Genomic DNA, 17,813 nt, shown 5'->3' with positions numbered 1-17,813 from the left:
ACTAGGACCTGGGCAATCAAATCACCTGGTAACCAGAGCACATTCACCCAACCACGCACACAGCCTGACATGCACACAACCTCACAAAACCCTAGCAGCCACTTCCACGAGCATGCACATTCACAGCCACACACACCAACCATACACACCTACGCCTCATGCTACCCCCTCGACCCCCAGCTACCCCACCCCACACGGTAACAGACAGTCCTCACACACAACCTTATGCGCGCCCAACTTTTACTTTACAAATAGGAACTGATGTCTACAACCAGTGAGCTCCCTACTCTCCTGGAAATAATTTCAAAGACTGTTCTGAAGAGTGACTGCTGAGGAAGTGGGTGAGGTCTCTTCAGGTGGGGTGACCAGGGCATACCCCTGTGAGAAGGTGAGACGTGAATAAGGACGAAGAACCTGCCAGCTGAAGCGCAGTCCAGGCAAAGGGAACAGCAAATGCAAAGCCCAGAAGGCGGGACTCAACATGGACTGAACATGCTGTTTGGGGAACAGAAAGCAGGCCAGTGTGACTGGGGAGCAGTGATCAAGGGGACGTGTGATGGGAGGTGAGGCAGGACTAGGTCACTTGGGGTTCTGTAGGGCAATGTCAGGAGAGTGGGTGCCAGGATAAAAGTAAAGGTAAGTCACTGTAAACTTTTAATAGGCGAGGGACATGATCTGATTTACATCATTAAAGCACTAGTTTAGCTAGAAGGAACCATGGGAGGAAAACTTTTTCCAGTTGTCAGAGGGGGGGAAGACATTTCTAATTATGACCAATCCCAGAGGCCATAAAAGATAAGATTGATACACTTGACTACGTAAAAAAATGTTTAATTCTGCAAAGCAAAAACCCCATAAGCAAAGTCAAAATACAAGTGTCAAACTTGGAGGGGAGGGTGAAATCCTTGTTATTTGCATCATAGACACAGGATATATTTCTTTAATATGTAAAGAGCCCCTAAGAAATCAATAATTTTAAAAAGGCAACCACCCAACAGAAAAATGGGCAAAAGCAAAAGACAGTTCACAGAAAAAGAAACACAAGTGGCCCTTAAGCGTATGAAAATATGCTGATTCTCGCTTGTAATAAAAGAAATGCAAAATAAAATATAATGAGATACCACTGGCAAAGATAAGGTTTGCTAATGCTCTATATTGGCAAGAATATGGGGAAACACACACTTTATGTCTGATGGTAGCATAAACTGATACATCTATGGAGGGGATTTGGCAATATCTATCAAAACTTTAAATGAGCATACTTTAACCCCAAAATTCCACTTCTAAGAATATATCTTATAGATACAATTAAAAAAAATGTGTTCAGTGATACTTATCCAAGTGTATTTCTTGCAATGATGTTTACAACAGAAAGAAATACAAGATTGAAAACACCCTTAATTTTCATCAATATGGGAGTGATTAAATAGTGATTATTATAGTACTTATGCTATTCAGCTGTTTGTTTGTTTGTTTTAAGAGACAGCTCCCCATCTACTAAGGGGAAAATGAAATACTATTCAAGCATAAAAAAAAATGAGATAACTCTATATCTACTGATAGAGGAAATGTCCTATATTTTGTTACGTGAAAGGACATGAAAATAGCCAAGTACAGAACCATGTACACAGCACACCTCCATAGGGTAAATGGAAAAATAAATACCTACAGAGTCGAATACGCAGTTGATCTCAGGAAGGAAAAACCAGTAACTGGAAACCGAGTGGTCAGGTGGGCAGCCCTGATACATAGTCTGGTGTTCAGGGAGAAGCACTAGAAATGTGGGACTCAGCAGCCAATGGATAGTACTGGAAGCCCGAGGACTGGATGAGCTCACCCAGGAGAGAAGAGGCTGAGACCAGGAGGTGAGGCCTCCGAGGTACAAGGAAACCAGGAGTGGGGCGTCAAGGAAGCCGAGGGAAGAAAGTGTTTTGAGAGGGAAGGAGCAGTCAGCTGTGTCAGGTACTTCTGAAGGTGCAGGAGGAGGACAGAGACATTACTGTCGTTTTTAGCACCCTTGATAGGGCTGTCTTTAGTTACATGGTTGGGTGAAAACATTGTTCAACGGGTTGAAGGCTGACTAGGAGGTGAGGAAGTGGGGAACGGGTTTTGCTCTGAAATGCAGCAGAGCCGGAGAAGGTAAGGTGCAGGTGGCAGTCATGGACCCCCCACAGGACACCATCATACTCACACATAGTCCCACACTGACACATGCACAGAAGCACCTGGCCCACCCCAGCATTGGTCAGTCTCAGCAATGATTTTCAAAGTAAAAGATGGCCTCTGCCCTGTGGCTTTGCCCTATCCAGAAACTCAACATGGCTGAGGCCTCCAGAGCCGGCTCTGCTCCTTATTATCTGTGTGACCCAGGGCAAGTCACACAACCTCTCTGGCTTCCCACTCATAAGAGTGAGAAGGATTGTACCTTCCTCATCTGGCACTGTGATGATGAAATAAAGCCTGCGGGACAGTGCAGGGACCAAAGATGTCTCTGAGCCCCCAGTGCAGTGTTAGTTTTCTACCAGGAGTAGTAGGTAGGGTGATGGTGTAATTGATCTTTCCAAGTTTGGAGTTACTTTTGAGAGTAAACGGGGATGCTGTTAATTACACCAGGGCCACAGGCATAAACCAGTACAGTCCTGGGAAGATGCCATGTAAAATCACCCTTCAGCTAGCAACATAATCTCTGTCCAGACAGGGAGTGCTCAGGCCCTTTGGTGACTAAGATACCAGGACTCCCCGGGAGGCCGGAAACCCTGGGGGTTCCCCGACCAGGCTGAGGCCCCGGGGCTCTCTCATTACGTTCCTAGTCGTGGCACACTAGTAAATAAGACAAAGCGTCCTTGCCTTCAGAGCCCAGCCCAGCCCGGCCCAACCGCAGGCCCCGCCTCCCTCCGCAGGAGGTCTAAAGCGCAGGCTCCGCTCCTTCACTTCTCTCTTACTCCCGCCCCACACCGCACATGGGATTTGCCCCCTGCAGTAACTCCAGGCAACGGCCTCTCCCCATCCGGCCCTCACCCCTGGACGAAGGATCCCCCCCATCTCCTTTCCAGGCGCAGTGCCCCTTCCTGCTGCGGGCACAGGGTCTGCCCCCCAACCTGCCCCCCACTTCTCCAAAGTGCCCATGCCCATTCCAGGACGCGGAGCCTGAGCCACGCACCTACGCGGGGAGGGCAGCCTCCGGGAGTGGTCGAGACCAAGCGCCAGGCGGGGACAGTGACCCGCAGGGCGCGGACACAGTACCCTTGGTAACGCACGTGGGCCAGTCCTGATTGCAGTCCGTCCGGGGACCACTTGACACTTAACCAGTTTAGAGCGCTTCACGCTCCGAATCTCATCGGACCCTTTGCCACAGCCCTGCCCAGGGCCACAGATGCCCCCGTTTCACACATGAAGAAGAAGCCCAGGCTCAGACGGGCGTCAAGCCCGGGAGAAGGTTGCCGGGGGAACGAGTGACAGTGTCTGGACTAAAACCCGACCCTCTGCGGCGGGCGGCTCCCGAGCTCCTCCCCTGACCCTCCCTCCTCCACGCCGCCCCCGGCTGTGCCTGCCGCCACGCGCCTCGCCGCCACTGCAGAGACGCGGCTCCGGTCCCGCTCGCCTCCGCTGCGGGCCTCGAAGACGCGGGGTCCCGGCCCCCCCGCTGGCCGCGCCGCTGCTGGTGAGTGCGGGGCGCCTCCCCACCCCGCGCCCACGGCCGCTGAGCGCTCCCCGGCGACCCCGGGCGGGGCGGGGGCTTGATCCTGCCTTCGGGCCAGGCTGAGACTGGCAGGTGAGGGGATGGGAGGAGGTCGAGGGAACTAGACTCACCCCACTCCCCACCTGCCTTCTCACCCCTCGGTTCTCGGCGGGGAGGGGGCTCCAGCTGCTGAAGATTCCCGGACAGCCCCCTCCCCCGTCGGCAGGCTCCCAAGCTGCCTGGAATGGACGGAAACTTGGTGCTGGTGACGGCTGGGGTGGGGGGTGGAGAGGGGAGGGGAGTTCTGCCCCGAGGAGGGGGCCGGCCGGCACTGTGGAGTGGCGGTGAAAGCTGGGCGCGCCTTGGTCCCGGGGCAGGGGAAAAGCGGATAGCTGGGAGCTGCTGCTGGGGGGGCCACATGGGGGGCCAGATCCGGCTCCACCAGTCCCGGGCCTGGGCTTGGAGGGAAATTCTTTGCCGGTGAGTCGCGTCCCTAGGGTGTGTTTGACAGGACTGGGCAGACAGGACTGGAAGGTGGAAGGTGGGGGCCCAGGAGGGGGCAGCCCCCAGGTGGGCCGCCCTGAGAAGGCTCAGGTGGAAGCACCTGTCAGGGCCCTTCTCCTCCGGGGCTGGCAGACAGGGTTCCAACCTCCACTCCAGTCTTCTTGAACTCTCGCCAGGTGAGTGGCAGGCTGGGGAGGGAATGGCCTTTTACTACTCTTACCACAGCTCAAGAAAGTAGGAATTATTTCTCTTTAGAGATAAGGAAGGAAGGTCAAAGAGATTAGGAGAACTTGGAAGTCACCCAGGTAGAAGGGGTAGAGCTGAGGCTTGAATCCAGATGTGACTCCACGCTCAATACACATCCCACTCCCCAAACGACAGGTCTTAGAAGGAGCTGAGTTGAGGCAGACACTTTTTTTTTATTCTAAGTATGTTACTGTATGTTGCTGCCAGTGCATATAAAATAAGCGCCCTTGTGAAACAGAAGTTCATGGAAATTCAGAGAGGTAGAGGATTAAACAAACACTTTAATTCCCACTGGTAATTAAATTCCGGGAAGAAAATAAAGGGGACAGGAGCAGAGTGACTGGGAGGGCAGGGGCTTCCAGGTCCAGGGTAATCTAGGGTGGCCTCTAAGAAGAGGATGTTTTAGCAGAGGCCTCAGTAATGAGAAGGATGCAGCCATGCAAGTTTCTGGAGGAAGAGCATTCTAGGCAGCAGGAATAATTACAAAGCCCCAGAGGCCCCCATTGCGGCCCGAGCAGAGAGGCAGGTGGAGAGTGGAGGAGAGTAGGGTAAGAATGTAGAAACGGGTTCTCAGTGTAATGGAAGCTAGTAGAAAGTTTTAAACAAGGGCGTGACATGATTCAATTTAATGGACTCTGCGGGCATAGGAGCAGACACTTGAAGGCCAGCCAGGAGGCTCTGGTAATAATACCAGCAACGGTGATGGTGGTTTGGAGCAGGGGGGTGGTGGTGGAGGGGTGAGAAGTGGTGATGCAGGGGTGGACCCTCAGTCAGCATGCATGCTCAGAGTCACAGAGCGGCTCCAGGAGCACTCACGTGTGCACACAAGCCCACACGTACACACGGAGAGGCACATGCTCCCAACACCCTTTGCAGCATGTAGACACTAGGTGCACTCAGGCAGACCCACCTGTCCACACCCTCTGAGTCATTCCAGGACTAGGAGGAAGATGTGTGATCTGGGGACCTGAACAAAGCATGACTCCCCACCACAAAGCTCCGGCATCCCGGAGTGCTGGTGTGTCTGGGGCTCCCTCAGGTTCTGGCACAGGGAAGGAGGGTGTCCCTAGATTTTTCCTGGATCTGGTGTCCCCAGGAACCAGACCATTACCCTCTCCATGTGCCTCCCCCCGCAACCTGAACTGGTCTCCCAACTTCACCACCCACTGCCTGTGGGACCTTGGGGAGATTATTTCCCCTCTCCAAGCCCCAGTTTCCTATCTGGGGTTCATCACCCCAACTTCACAGGGTGATAGCGAGGCATCAACGAGGTAAGTTTTGAGAAGCTGGTCTGGGGCAAGCATCCAGCAGAGAAATGGAGAGCAGGCGGTGGACAGCCCAGCCTTGAATTCAACTCTAGTTTTAATTTTTTTTTTTTTGCGGTACACGGGCCTCTTACTGTTGTGGCCTCTCCTGTTGCGGAGCACAGGCTCCGGACACGCAGGCTCAGCGGCCATGGCTCACAGGCCCAGCCGCTCTGCAGCATGTGGGATCTTCCCGGACCGGGGCACGAACCCGTGTCCCCTGCATCGGCAGGTGGACTCTCAACCACTGTGCCGCCAGGGAAGCCCCAATTCTAGTTTTAAATGAGTGACTTGACCGCTCTAGATTTCACAATGGATAGCCAGCATTTATTGAGCACTTACTGTGTACTGAGTCTTTGCAATCCTTTTCTCATTTGATTATCAGTTTCTTCATATGTCAATGAGAAGCATAATAGTGTCTACCTCCCAAGGTCCTTACAAGGATTAAATGAGATCCAGCACATAAAGTATTTAGCTCCTTGCCTGGCTCGTTGTAAATGCTCAATGAATAATAACTGTTATTATCAGCAAATGCCCATTCCCTTCCTTCCGGCATATAGCTCTGTGACTTTGGGCAGGTTACTTAGCCTCTCTGTGCCCATTTCCTCTCTGTAGCTTAGGAAGAATAACAGTCCTGATCTCATAGGGTCGTTGGGATGATCAAACGAATCCATCCACATAGAGAACTCAGAACAGCGCCTGGCACACAGTAAATGCTCTATAAATGTCATCTACTCATTCTCAGACCGGTTTTCCCATCCTGTCAGGCGGGCACGGCCCACAGCGCCCCCACCAGCCACCATGGACTGGAAGACGCTCCAGGCCCTCCTGAGCGGGGTGAACAAGTACTCCACAGCCTTCGGACGCATCTGGCTGTCGGTGGTGTTCGTCTTCCGCGTGCTGGTGTACGTGGTGGCCGCGGAGCGCGTGTGGGGGGACGAGCAGAAGGACTTTGACTGCAACACTAAGCAGCCAGGCTGCACCAACGTCTGCTACGACGAGTTCTTCCCCATCTCCAACATCCGCCTCTGGGCCCTGCAGCTCATCTTCGTCACGTGCCCGTCACTGCTGGTCATCCTGCACGTGGCCTACCGCGAGGAGCGGGAGCGGCGGCACCGCCAGAAACACGGCGACCAGTGCGCCAAGCTGTACGACAACGCGGGCAAGAAGCACGGTGGCCTCTGGTGGACCTACCTGTTCAGCCTCATCTTCAAGCTCCTCATCGAATTCCTCTTCCTCTACTTGCTGCACACTCTCTGGTACGGCTTCAGCATGCCCCGCCTGGTCCAGTGCGCCAACGTGGCCCCCTGCCCCAACATCGTGGACTGCTACATCGCCCGGCCCACCGAGAAGAAGCTCTTCACCTACTTCATGGTGGGCGCCTCCGCCGTCTGCATCGTGCTCACCTTCTGCGAGATCTGCTACCTCATCTTCCACAGGGTCGTGCGAAGCCTTCCCAGAAAGAGCGGCCTCCGGGGCCGCGGCCCCCCGTCCTCCGCCAGCCAGGCCTCCACCTGCCGCTGCCACCACAAGCTGGTGGAGGCCGGGGAGTTGGGCCCGGATTCCAGCGACGACAAGCTATGTGCTTCGGCACCCAACATGACCCCCATCTGACCACGGGCTGGGGAGCGATCCTGGGCTGCCCGTGGGGAGAGGCAGGGAGGTATTGTGCCGGTGGAGGGGTCCTCCCGGGGCTGGGGGGCCCCACTCTGAATTCACTACACTATTCAATTTCACCTTTAGTAGATTGTTTTGAGCGCTGGGCACTGTGCTGTCTGTCTGGTATAGGTCTCACCACAGGCCCACTGGCAGGCCTCCTGGGAGAAAGACAAGCAAATTAACTACTGCCTGCAAGGGGCCACTTAGAGGACTCCGCTGGGCTTCACCGAAGCCAGGAGGGGATGATGGGGAGAGGCTTCCCTGAAGGAGGAATGCTTAAGAGAGGCGAGAAGTGCTTCCTAGCAGACAAAAGCAGGTGCAGAGGCCTGGAGGCCGCAAAAGGAAAGATGCTTGCCCTGGGTCTGGTGAGATGTACCAGACCAAAGGGAATCTTCATTCCTTCGGGAGAAGCACCCAGATTCCTGGGATGGAAAGGAAGTATCCTCCCAGCAGTGGAGGTCTGGAGGCTGAGAGTAAGCCTGGGAAGAGGAGGGGTAAGCTCTGGTGACACCAACCCCGGCTTGAGACACCCAGAGATCCTCTGGGTCACCACTGCCCTTTGGGAACCCGCCCCCCATCTTATTCCTCCACCCTCAGGCAGCTTTGCTCCCATCTTCCTCCCACAAATGTACTCAGTCTGTTGCCAGCCTTTCAGACCCTACTCTCAGGGACTTGAGGTGGATGTGCTGATAGGAACATCCCCGAGGCAATTTCTTTGAAATCAATAAAGGCTGTCTTTTATACAGGTTGACTCTCTTCTTTTCTCCCACACTCACACCCACAAGACCCTGAGGGCAGAGAAGGTAGCCCCTCAGAAGGGGAGAGAGCTCCGTGGCTCGAGCTGAATTTAGGCTGGGGCTGGGGTTGACCCAGGAGGGATCTGGGGCGGAACCTACAGATATACATGCTGTGATTGTAGATGTGGTCACAAGAGGGCGCTGTGCTCCCTCTACAACAGCAGCGCTGGCCCTTCATAGTGAGGCCCTGCCCTGAGCGCACACAGTCACAGCCCTTTGGTTGCAGACAAACCACACTCCTTCCTCCTTTGTAACCCAGTCACTGCCATCCACAACGTGCATCCCCACCCTGTGTACACAAAATCCCTGTTATTCATACTCCCACTCCTGTATGCTCACAACAGGCTCCTCTAAAGGCATGAAGCCCCAGCCTCACCCAAGCACTATCCAGCTCCTTCCATTTTCCCTGAGCATTTTCTCCACCCCAGGCCCCTGGCAGACATGAGGACTGCACAGGGGAATAGGACCTGAGCCCAAGGAGCTCAGAGCCTGGGGGAGACAGAGACACACTCATCTCCTGCACTAACCAACCCCAGGTGGATCCCAGCCCCACTCCCAGCACTGTGTGATGACCTGAAATTTCAGGAACACCAACATCCAAGCCAGGACAGGATGGAAAGCAAAAGGGGGTGCAAGACTATACTCACGCAGAGGAACATTTAGTAACTATCAAAGCCAAGGCCGGGAGCCAGAAATCCAGGAGGCAGTGAGCCAAGAGCCAGTGCAGGCAGGGAAAGGACGGGTCATTGTGTCAACAGGACAGGCTGGGGTTCACCTTTGCTCTCACGTGTGGTCGTTACTGTGGTGGATAAGCCAGCCAAGTTTAAAGGGCCCGGGCCGGGCTGACACTCACCTCCCAGGCTAAATCATAGCTTAACCACTTCATGACCACAGCTTCACCATGCTGCACCTTGGACAGGCTTTCAGAACCTCAGTCTTGTCATCAATACAATGGGAATTTTATCAGTCAGGGTCTCAACAGGAAACAGATGGCACATTCAAACCATGGAACTTCAAAGAGTTTCCTTGAGGGACCGTTTTTGAAGGTACAGGCATGCTGAAGGAAACCCAAAAAAGGTGCCCTGGGGCTAGTACCAGGGTAGCAATGGACGGGTTGCCACACAAAGGCTGCAAGGATGCATCCAACCGCAGCAATCAAATAAATACCATGACTTCACTCTACCACCTCCTACTCACCTGCCAGTGGCTCCCACTGACCCAACACAACCAGAAACCAGAGGGCACAGAAGCCTATTGAGACGGTCAGTACGGGTCAGCCTCCCAGGGCACAGAGCAGATCTGAGGGGCAAAAGGAACACATTCAGCCCAGGACTCAGGACAGTATCCACTCCTAGGATTGTTGCAGAGATAAAAGGAGACAGTGTCATAACATGTTAATTCAGCGCTAACATATCCAGTAAATATCCATGCACAACCATGCTTAGGAAAGTCTCTGCCTGCTGCCCAGGCCATCTGGTGTGTCAGTCCCAGCTTGGAGTGGATGGTTGCCAAGGTCCCAGGGAGGGCTGATCTCTACCTATTTGCTGTCTTGCATTCCAGCATCTTCCAGGACGGTTCCCACTGCCTGGATAAGGATGGCTTTGAGGTCAGAGCAACCAGAGAACAACATCAGCTATCCCAGCAGGGACTGAGCCTCCAGTCCTGGTCCCGCTTCTCCAAGCTGCGGGCCAGGACCACAGATGAGGGAATATTCCAGCCCTAAGCATCCCACATTTGGCCTGAGAGCTGTCCCCAGCAGTGCCGCTCACGCTTTCCATCCAGCACGTATTGAGCTACCGTTCACCATGCAGAGTCCCCAGCACACATCTCACGTCCCCTGGTCTTCTCTTAAGAGGGTACACACCTCTACCTCCTCTTCCCCCAACCACGTGAGGAGTCACTGCAAGCTTCCTTCGATAGTGCTTGATTTAGATTTCATATACACACTTTCGAGTCCACATCTACTTCATGATGTGACAGCCACCCTGCAGCCCAAGGCAAATAGATTATTTTGTATTCATCACCCTGATCCAAGCCCCTTGGTAGGGACTAAATGTTTGTGTCTCCCCCAAAATTCATATGTTGAAATGCTAACTTCCAGTGTGATGTTATTAAGAGGTGGGGCCTTTGGGAAGTGGGCTCATGAGGATGGATTTGTGCTCTTATGAGAAGAGACACGAGGGGGATGGTCTTTCTCTCTCTGCCATGTGAAAACATACTCAGAAGACAGCCCGATATAAACCAGGAAAAGGGCCTTCACCAAGAACGCAACCAGGCTGGCACCCTGATCTTGGACTTCCAGCCTCCAGGACTATGAGAAATAAAGTTCTGTTGTTTAAGCCACCCAGTCTGTAGTATTTTTACAGCAGTCTGAGCTGAGACGCCTGCATCGTCTATCACCTGGCTCACTGCAATAATCTCCCTGCTTCCTGCTCCAACTCTGGGAAGCAGATGCTGCAAAAGAGAGGGGTGCAAAGGGCATGCTGGGGAGGAACACCTGCGAAAGGAAAGGGGAGGAAGCTGGACCGAGCGACAAGACCCGTTCGTGGGAGCTCTGTGTCCGTTAGACAAAGATGGTCACATTGGATGGAAATGGCTGGGCCCTTGACCACGCTTGGCTCAGCCATTGCCTGGGGCCACCCCAAGCAGAGCCTGGCCACCTGCATAGCTGAAGCAGACCCGGAGGCTGTCAGCTGGCCACACTCCGCACAGCTGGGCAGCGAGTCCTCCGTTGAAGGGGGAGATCTGCATCCACCACCCACTCCCACAGTCTATTCCCAGCACAGCAGCCAGGGTGATGCCATAAAACCTAAATCAGGCCATGTCACTCCTCTGCCCCAAACCTCCAAAGGCATCTCACACTGGCCTTTAGGGGCCTCCAAGACCTGCCCCACCTGTTCCCTTTCTGAACCCTCATCTCTTCTCCTTGCTGACCTCACTCAGTCACGCTGACCTCCTTGCTCTCCCTCAGGCAGGAAACACCAGGCGTATTTCTGCCTCAGGGCCTTTGCACTCTCTTTCCCTCTGCCTGGAATGTGCTTTCCTCCTGAGAGCCACAGGGGTCCCTCCCTTCCTCCAGGGCCTGCATCAAAGGTCAGCTGCTTCATGAGAATTTCTCCCTTCTTCTGTTCAAAAATGAAACCACCACCTCCTGCGCCCTCATCCTCCTTTCCTGCTTTACTCTCCACCTAACAGGTATCACCAGCTAACACATTCTATATTTTGTCTGTCTCCCTCTGGCTAGAATGTAAAGCCCACAAGACAGGGAGTTTCGTTATCGCTGGTTCCTGGTTGATCTCCAGTGTCTAGGACAGCAGCACCAGGCAGTGCTCAGCGCTCAGTAAATAATTTGTTGAATTCATAAATTCGTATATGAGCCTGGGGCCCTGCTAGGTGCTGGGCATGTAAACAGGACTCAGCTGCCTGCCCTCAAGGGGCTCACAGACTAATAGGGGAGGGGGTAAAGACAAAGACAAGTAAACAATGCACCCTGGATGGGGAGAAGGGAAATGGGGATGGTTTCATGTGTATAGAGTTTCAGTTTTGCAAGATGAAAATGCTCTGGAGATCTGTCGCACAGCAATGTGAATGTATGTAACACGACTAAACAGCGCACCCGGGGCAGTAGGTGAGCCGCTGAGAACGTAAAGGCTCATCTAATCCAGAGGAGGCCAGCAAGGGGACTTCTGGGGGAAGGGACGTGGAGCAAAGTCCTGAACGACTGTAGGGCTGAGCATGTGAGGGTGCCCCAGCCAGAGGGGACAGCACGGACAAAGGCCAGAATCAAGTATGGCTGGATCACTGAGTGAAAGGGGAAGAGGGAGGAGGCTGGAGAGGTGCTTGAGGCCAGGAGGCAAAGGAGAGCCACAGAAGGGTTCTAAGCAGGGCAGCGTGTGGTCTGATTTCTGGGGAAGGGTGGGGCTGGGCTGGAAGCCAGGAGACCAGTTGGGAGGCCACTGAGATGGTGGCCTAAACTGGGTCAGGGCAGTGGGAACAGAGGGAGGTGTGGGGGTCTAAGGATGTTTCCCGGGTGGAATGGCCAGGCTGTGGGATTGTCTTGGCCGACCCTGGCTCATCCTTTCCAGGAAGGGGAGGGATCATTCAAACTCTAACCTCCAGAGCCCCTAAGGAAGGGGTGAGGGTGAGGGCAGCTCCTCCCTCCTTCCCAGTAGCTGGGATCACAAAGGCTTTGGGAGGGCCTGGGCCCAGCCACAGGAGAGGAACTCTGGGAGCAGAGGCTGTAGTGGGGGCGTGGTGAGAGCCCGCCTCCAGGGACCTCGGTTCTCATGCCCTCAGGGGTCAGAATTTCGTGGGCTCCTCGTCAGCTTTGGAAATCCAGGAGGCTCAGCTCATCATGGCCCTGAGGGACAGTCCTGGAAGGGGAAGCTAGCTCAGCCTCCTGAAGTTGAGGTCTGGGCTGAGCCCACCACACTTGCTGCCCCAGAGGTCCTCCTGCGAGGGCTGAAGGCAGGAGCCTGGGGCACCCACCTGGGGCACCAGGAATCCAAAGATTGAATCCTGTTGTGGAGGAACACAGGACCTTTCTGACACCGGCCCCAAGCCTTGGACCCCACCTGCCACATTCCCTTTCCTTAGCTGCCCTATCCTTCACCAACATTCTGACCCCAGCTCCTCCCTTTCAGCCCTTTCTGCTCCCACCAAGACCAACCCACTGACCCTTTTTGTCACAAAAATGTTTTGTTACGTTTTTAGCCACCATCCATTGGAAAACTTCCTGGGTACTAATATTATGCTATGTGCTTTGATTGGATCTCCCATCAGCCCGATACCGTAGGAACTATTACCTCCCCAATCTACAGAGGAAAACACCGAGGCACAGGGGTTTAAGCAACGTGCCTAAGGGCACAGAGATAAACAGAAAAGTCTCAACTTCTACGCCCTACTGCCTCTCCCACCAAGGCCGGTGAAGCCTCGGGACGTCGCGGCCCCCAGTCCTTGGGCCTTTGCTCACGCTGTTCTTCTGCCTAGAATGCTCTCCCCCCAGCCCCCATCTGGCTGACGAAAGCAAGTTTCACATATTGCAGTATGGGAAAGTCATTCTGGCTTGTACATGAGTTAATTCGAATTTTATGCTAACTAAAACAGCCTGTTTGTGACCTATCAAACCTACGTTGTTCACTGCTTTAATTATTAAAGAAAAGGGTGCATTGACCAGCAGTAAAGAACGTTCATGTTAAAAATAAAGATCACAACATGCCTCCCTTCCTGGGACGCCCGTGCCGCTACTCCTCCGACGACGACTCCCTTCCCAGGTGCCAAGGCCGTACTGACTCGCTGTGTGCTGCTGAGCTGTGCTTTTTGGGGGTTTGGGGTTTTCTGGGTTTTGTTTTTCTTGAAACCTTGAAGGAATGTATCTCTGACTTGTTTGATGTTCTTTGTTCTGACAAGATATAAACTGTGCTGAAAACCATGCTTCTCCAGAGCAGTTCCTCAGAGTTATCTGAGAGGCTATCTCCTGGACAAGAATCCTCAGTTTGGCTCAAATAGAACTCTTTTCTATTCCTACTATAGATTGTTGATTGTGTCCATCGACGTGGCTAGCGCAGTCTCCTCCAGGAAACGCTCCTAACCAAGTCCCTCTGAGTCTGGTAGTTCTCAGGAGAACTTTGTGCATCTACTCTAACCCAAGGGCTGATATGCTCAGTTCCTGCCTTCTGCTCCAGCCAGTGGGAGCCCCAGGCCAGAGACCACATCTGGCTGGTTTGTGGTGAAGTCCCCAGCTCCACATACAGTGCCTGCAGCACACGGGTGTTCACACACAGGATGATGCCTGAATGAGCAATGGCAGGCTCCGCCCACCCCTAGTTCCTTGGGATGTCTCCCCCCACCCCATATTTAGAGGCATGAGAATGGGATCCAAGCTAAAGGTCGGGAGAGTCCCCCCCAGCCATCCCCTCCCCAGTCTCACGTGGTCCACGGGCACTTCTTAGTGCCCTCTGATTGTGTAGCCTGCCCAGGAGTGGGGATGTTTGAGAATTCTGCAAGAACAGGGGCTGGGTAGAGACCCCAGCTCCACCACAGACGCCAGGGAGGGCAGATTATAACCCCTCTCTCCCAGTGTGGTTCCCCATGCCCTAACGAGTCTTGATTACCCAGTGTGGCTTTTCTGGTGACCGCAGGGCACCATAGTTTCCCCTCCAGAATGTGGCTTTGTCCCGGGGGGGGCATTGCGGGGGGCACCCCGTGGCCACCCCACAAATGAGGGGTCTTCTCCCTTCTCACCAAGGGGTCAAGGAGATGTCCTTCCCTAGAGGCCCCCTCACCCTCATCCCCACCCGCCTATCTCTCACAGCCTCTCAGGCCAGTTGCCTGAGATCAGAAAGTTCTGGCTGCAATCCTTTCAAATGTAGCCACCCTGGGAAACTCACAACCCCGAAACCCCCTCCGCGAGAACCTGTTCCACAGCCAAGGAAGCTGAGGCTGGGAGAGTCTGTCGGCCTGAAGACCTCGGAGGGCAGACATGGAAAGCAGCGGTTTCTCATTCTCTTCCCTTTCGACCCCCCAGCGCCACCTCCCGGGCCCCTTCCTTGAGTGTGGTTTCAGGGAGCCTGCACCTCCCGTCCCGCCCCCGCTCGGCTCGGAACAGCGCCCGCCGCCCTCCCGCCGCTTCCTGACCCCACCCCGCCCCGCGTGCTATTTAAGGCGCCCCCGCCGCCAGGCGCCGTCCAGCAGGCAGGGCTCCCACGGGCGCCGCTCCGGCCGACGCGCGTCCCCACTGCCACCTGGGCCGCCGGCAGGCAGGCGGTGAGTCGGGCTGGGGCGCCACCTGCCAGCTGACGAGCGGGCAGGGACAGGTTGCCACGTGCCAGGGGCTGAGGGTGGCTGCTGGGGGACCCGCCGCGGCCGCGCTCACCCAGCCTGCTGGGCCAGCCTCTGCGCTAAGCCAGGCTCCTGCCTCCTTCGGTCGCATCCTTAGAACCCTTGTTAGGAATAGTATCATTTCCATTTTACAGGAGAGGAGTGCTCAGAGGTCGTCACTTATCCAAGGTCCCAGTTTGTAGAAGAGTCAGGATTTGAACCCAGGCCTGGTTCCAGAGCCTGGCTCTAAACAGCTTTGCTGCTGGGGAGAAGCACCACCCCTGCCCCTTTCCCCTACCTTCCTCCCCCCACTCTCCCCGTGATGTTCTGGGAACTTTGTGGCCTGTGCCTCCACCCTGCCATGACAGTTCCTTTCAAGAGTCTAGAATTTGGCAGCAACAGCTTTGGCAGGGGGAGGGGATGGAGAAAGGGGACAGGAGCAAGTGTCTGTACTTGAGCGGCAGGTGGTCAGTATCGCTGACAGGTGGAGCTAATGCAGGATGCTGCCTTGAGTGTCTAGCATGCCTTCACCCACCCCACCATAAACGCAGAGGTTAGAGTGAGGCCAGATGGGTGAGAGCTGGTGGGGTGGGGAGTGGGGGCCTGAGGCTTTCGGGCCCCTGAGAAGCTGAAGATATCACCACCACCACCCACTCCCCCACTGGCGGCGGCGGGGAGGGGGGCGGCAGCCTGTCCTGGGCAAAAGGGAGGAGGGGCACGGTACAGCTTTGTGACCTTGGATAAGTTCCTCAAATTCTCTATTCCCTTAGGCTCAGGAGCCTCACCTTGATCCAGACCTCCTTCGGCTGTGGTCACCCTGGGACTGCAGCTGGGAACAAGAGGGACACAGATGTGACTAGACAGGGACCCTAGCTGTACCCTTGCCAGAGCTTAGCAGTCATCATCCAAAGATCTGGGTGTGAGTCCCCAGGCCAGTCCCTTCCCCTCCTGGAGCTCAGTTTCCCTGTAGGTAAAATGGGTGTGGCCGGCCTCCCTGCAGGCTTGTTGCTAGGACAGCTGAGAAGGATGCTGACAGTGTCCTCTGTCTCCCTGCAGACGGAGGCCCAGGAGCCATGGGCGACTGGGGCTTCCTTGAGAAGCTGCTGGACCAGGTCCAGGAGCACTCGACCGTGGTGGGCAAGATCTGGCTGACGGTCCTTTTCATCTTCCGCATCCTCATCCTGGGCCTGGCTGGCGAGTCAGTGTGGGGCGACGAGCAGTCGGATTTCGAGTGTAACACGGCCCAGCCAGGCTGCACCAACGTCTGCTACGACCAGGCCTTCCCCATCTCCCACATCCGCTACTGGGTGCTGCAGTTCCTCTTCGTCAGCACGCCCACCCTGGTCTACCTGGGCCATGTCATTTACCTGTCTCGGCGCGAGGAGCGGCTGCGGCAGAAAGAGGGGGAGCTGCGGGCACTGCCGGCCAAGGACCCACGCGTGGAGCGGGCACTGGCAGCCATAGAGCGACAGATGGCCAAGATCTCGGTGGCGGAGGACGGTCACCTCCGGATCCGTGGGGCGCTGATGGGCACCTATGTGGCCAGCGTGCTCTGCAAGAGTGTGCTAGAAGCAGGCTTCCTGTACGGCCAGTGGCGTCTCTATGGCTGGACCATGGAGCCTGTGTTCGTGTGCCAGCGCTCACCCTGCCCCTACCTCGTGGACTGCTTTGTCTCACGCCCCACGGAGAAGACTATCTTCATCATCTTCATGCTGGTGGTTGGACTCATCTCCCTGGTGCTCAACCTGCTGGAGCTGGCGTACCTGCTGTGCCGCTGCCTCAACCGGGGGATGAGGGCCCGGCAGAGCCAGGACACGCCCCCAGCCCAGGGCACCTCCTCGGAGCCTTATGCTGACCAGGTCTTCTTCTACCTCCCCATGGGTGAGGGGCCCTCATCCCCGCCCTGCCCCACCTACAATGGGCTCTCGTCCAGTGAGCAGAACTGGGCCAACCTGACTACGGAGGAGAGGCTGGCTTCTTCCAGACCCCCCCTCTTCCTGGACCCGACCCCCCAGAGTGGCCGGAAATCCCCCAGTCGCCCCAGCAGCTCTGCTTCCAAGAAACAGTATGTATAAGAGCCCGGGAAGTCTTGCTGCCTTTAGTGCAAGACTGCAGAGATGACTGGGGCTGGGGAAGCAGGTGCTTGCTGGCCAGAAAGCCTCACTGCGTGTTGTTCTTGAACACCTGGGGCCTTCCTGGTGACCGGAGGGCACCATAGTTTCCCCTCCAGAATGTGGCTTTGTCCCAGGCACAGACAGAGGCAGCTTGGGGTGCTCTTGGCCAAATGTGTTTGGGCCCTGTGGTCTTTTTCACCGTGTTCAAAGGGACTCGGAGACAACTTCCTCCACCCCCACCCCCACCCCCTGGAAGATTCACCTCTGCCCAGGTTGTCCACACACCCTGTCCTCACAGAAAAAGGCTGGTCGAGGCTGCTGGGTCAGCCTTGATCCCACACACAGACGGGGCCTGTGCTGGGTCTGGCCCTGTCAAGGGGACTGGGGTCTTGTTCTCATCACTCCTTCCTAGTTCTGCTGTTTGTCCTTCTGAAATAAACAGGACTTGACCACAAGCGAGGTGTGTATTGATACTGTCATGATGTGCCTGAGGTGGGGGGACAGCTGCTTTACCCAGGCTTCCTTTTTGGTCCTGCATAATCTGTCTTTGGCCTTAGCGATCCCAACACCAGGCAGCACCTTCAACCCTCAAACCCCTACATACTGCCTCTCAGCAGCGCTGAGTCCTAAACACTGCCTTGTGAAATGCCCCAGCACCAGCCCCCTCAACCTGCCCCTTAATCAGTGGCCA

The 17,813-nt window shown here is 55.3% G+C and overlaps 2 protein-coding genes across 7 annotated transcripts; both read left to right on the top strand.

Moving 5' to 3' along the window:
* The first annotated feature begins 2,911 nt into the window (after window positions 1-2,911).
* Window positions 2,912-8,137, top strand: GJB3 (gap junction protein beta 3). Of its 5 annotated transcripts, none has more exons than XM_022575174.3 (2): window positions 2,912-3,661; window positions 6,501-8,137. In XM_022575174.3, the coding sequence occupies exon 2, from the start codon at window positions 6,535-6,537 to the stop codon at window positions 7,345-7,347; it is 813 nt and encodes a 270-aa protein (XP_022430882.1). In that variant the 5' UTR covers window positions 2,912-3,661; window positions 6,501-6,534; the 3' UTR covers window positions 7,348-8,137. The 5 variants fall into 5 exon arrangements, with proteins under 5 accessions (XP_022430882.1, XP_089752582.1, XP_089752595.1 ...); XM_089896456.1 differs by having other exon boundaries at window positions 6,479-8,137; XM_089896469.1 differs by lacking the exon at window positions 2,912-3,661 and adding an exon at window positions 4,008-4,159 and having other exon boundaries at window positions 6,479-8,137.
* Window positions 8,138-14,865: 6,728 nt separating this feature from the next.
* On the top strand, window positions 14,866-17,569 carry GJA4 (gap junction protein alpha 4). 2 transcript variants are annotated; one of them, XM_022575172.3, is made up of 2 exons: window positions 14,866-14,954; window positions 16,065-17,569. In XM_022575172.3, exon 2 carries the CDS (start codon window positions 16,082-16,084, stop codon window positions 17,081-17,083), a length of 1,002 nt encoding a protein of 333 aa, XP_022430880.1. In that variant the 5' UTR covers window positions 14,866-14,954; window positions 16,065-16,081; the 3' UTR covers window positions 17,084-17,569. The 2 variants fall into 2 exon arrangements, with proteins under 2 accessions (XP_022430880.1, XP_089752616.1); XM_089896490.1 differs by lacking the exon at window positions 14,866-14,954 and adding an exon at window positions 15,074-15,927.
* The last annotated feature ends 244 nt before the right edge of the window (window positions 17,570-17,813 follow it).

This window comes from Delphinapterus leucas, chromosome 1, assembly GCF_059928025.1.
Source record: "Delphinapterus leucas isolate spDelLeu-1000000601 "Yukka" chromosome 1, BTC_Dleu_Yukka2, whole genome shotgun sequence".
NCBI classification, from domain to species: Eukaryota; Metazoa; Chordata; class Mammalia; order Artiodactyla; family Monodontidae; genus Delphinapterus; species Delphinapterus leucas.
This window is presented reverse-complemented; position numbering and strand designations above follow the sequence as displayed.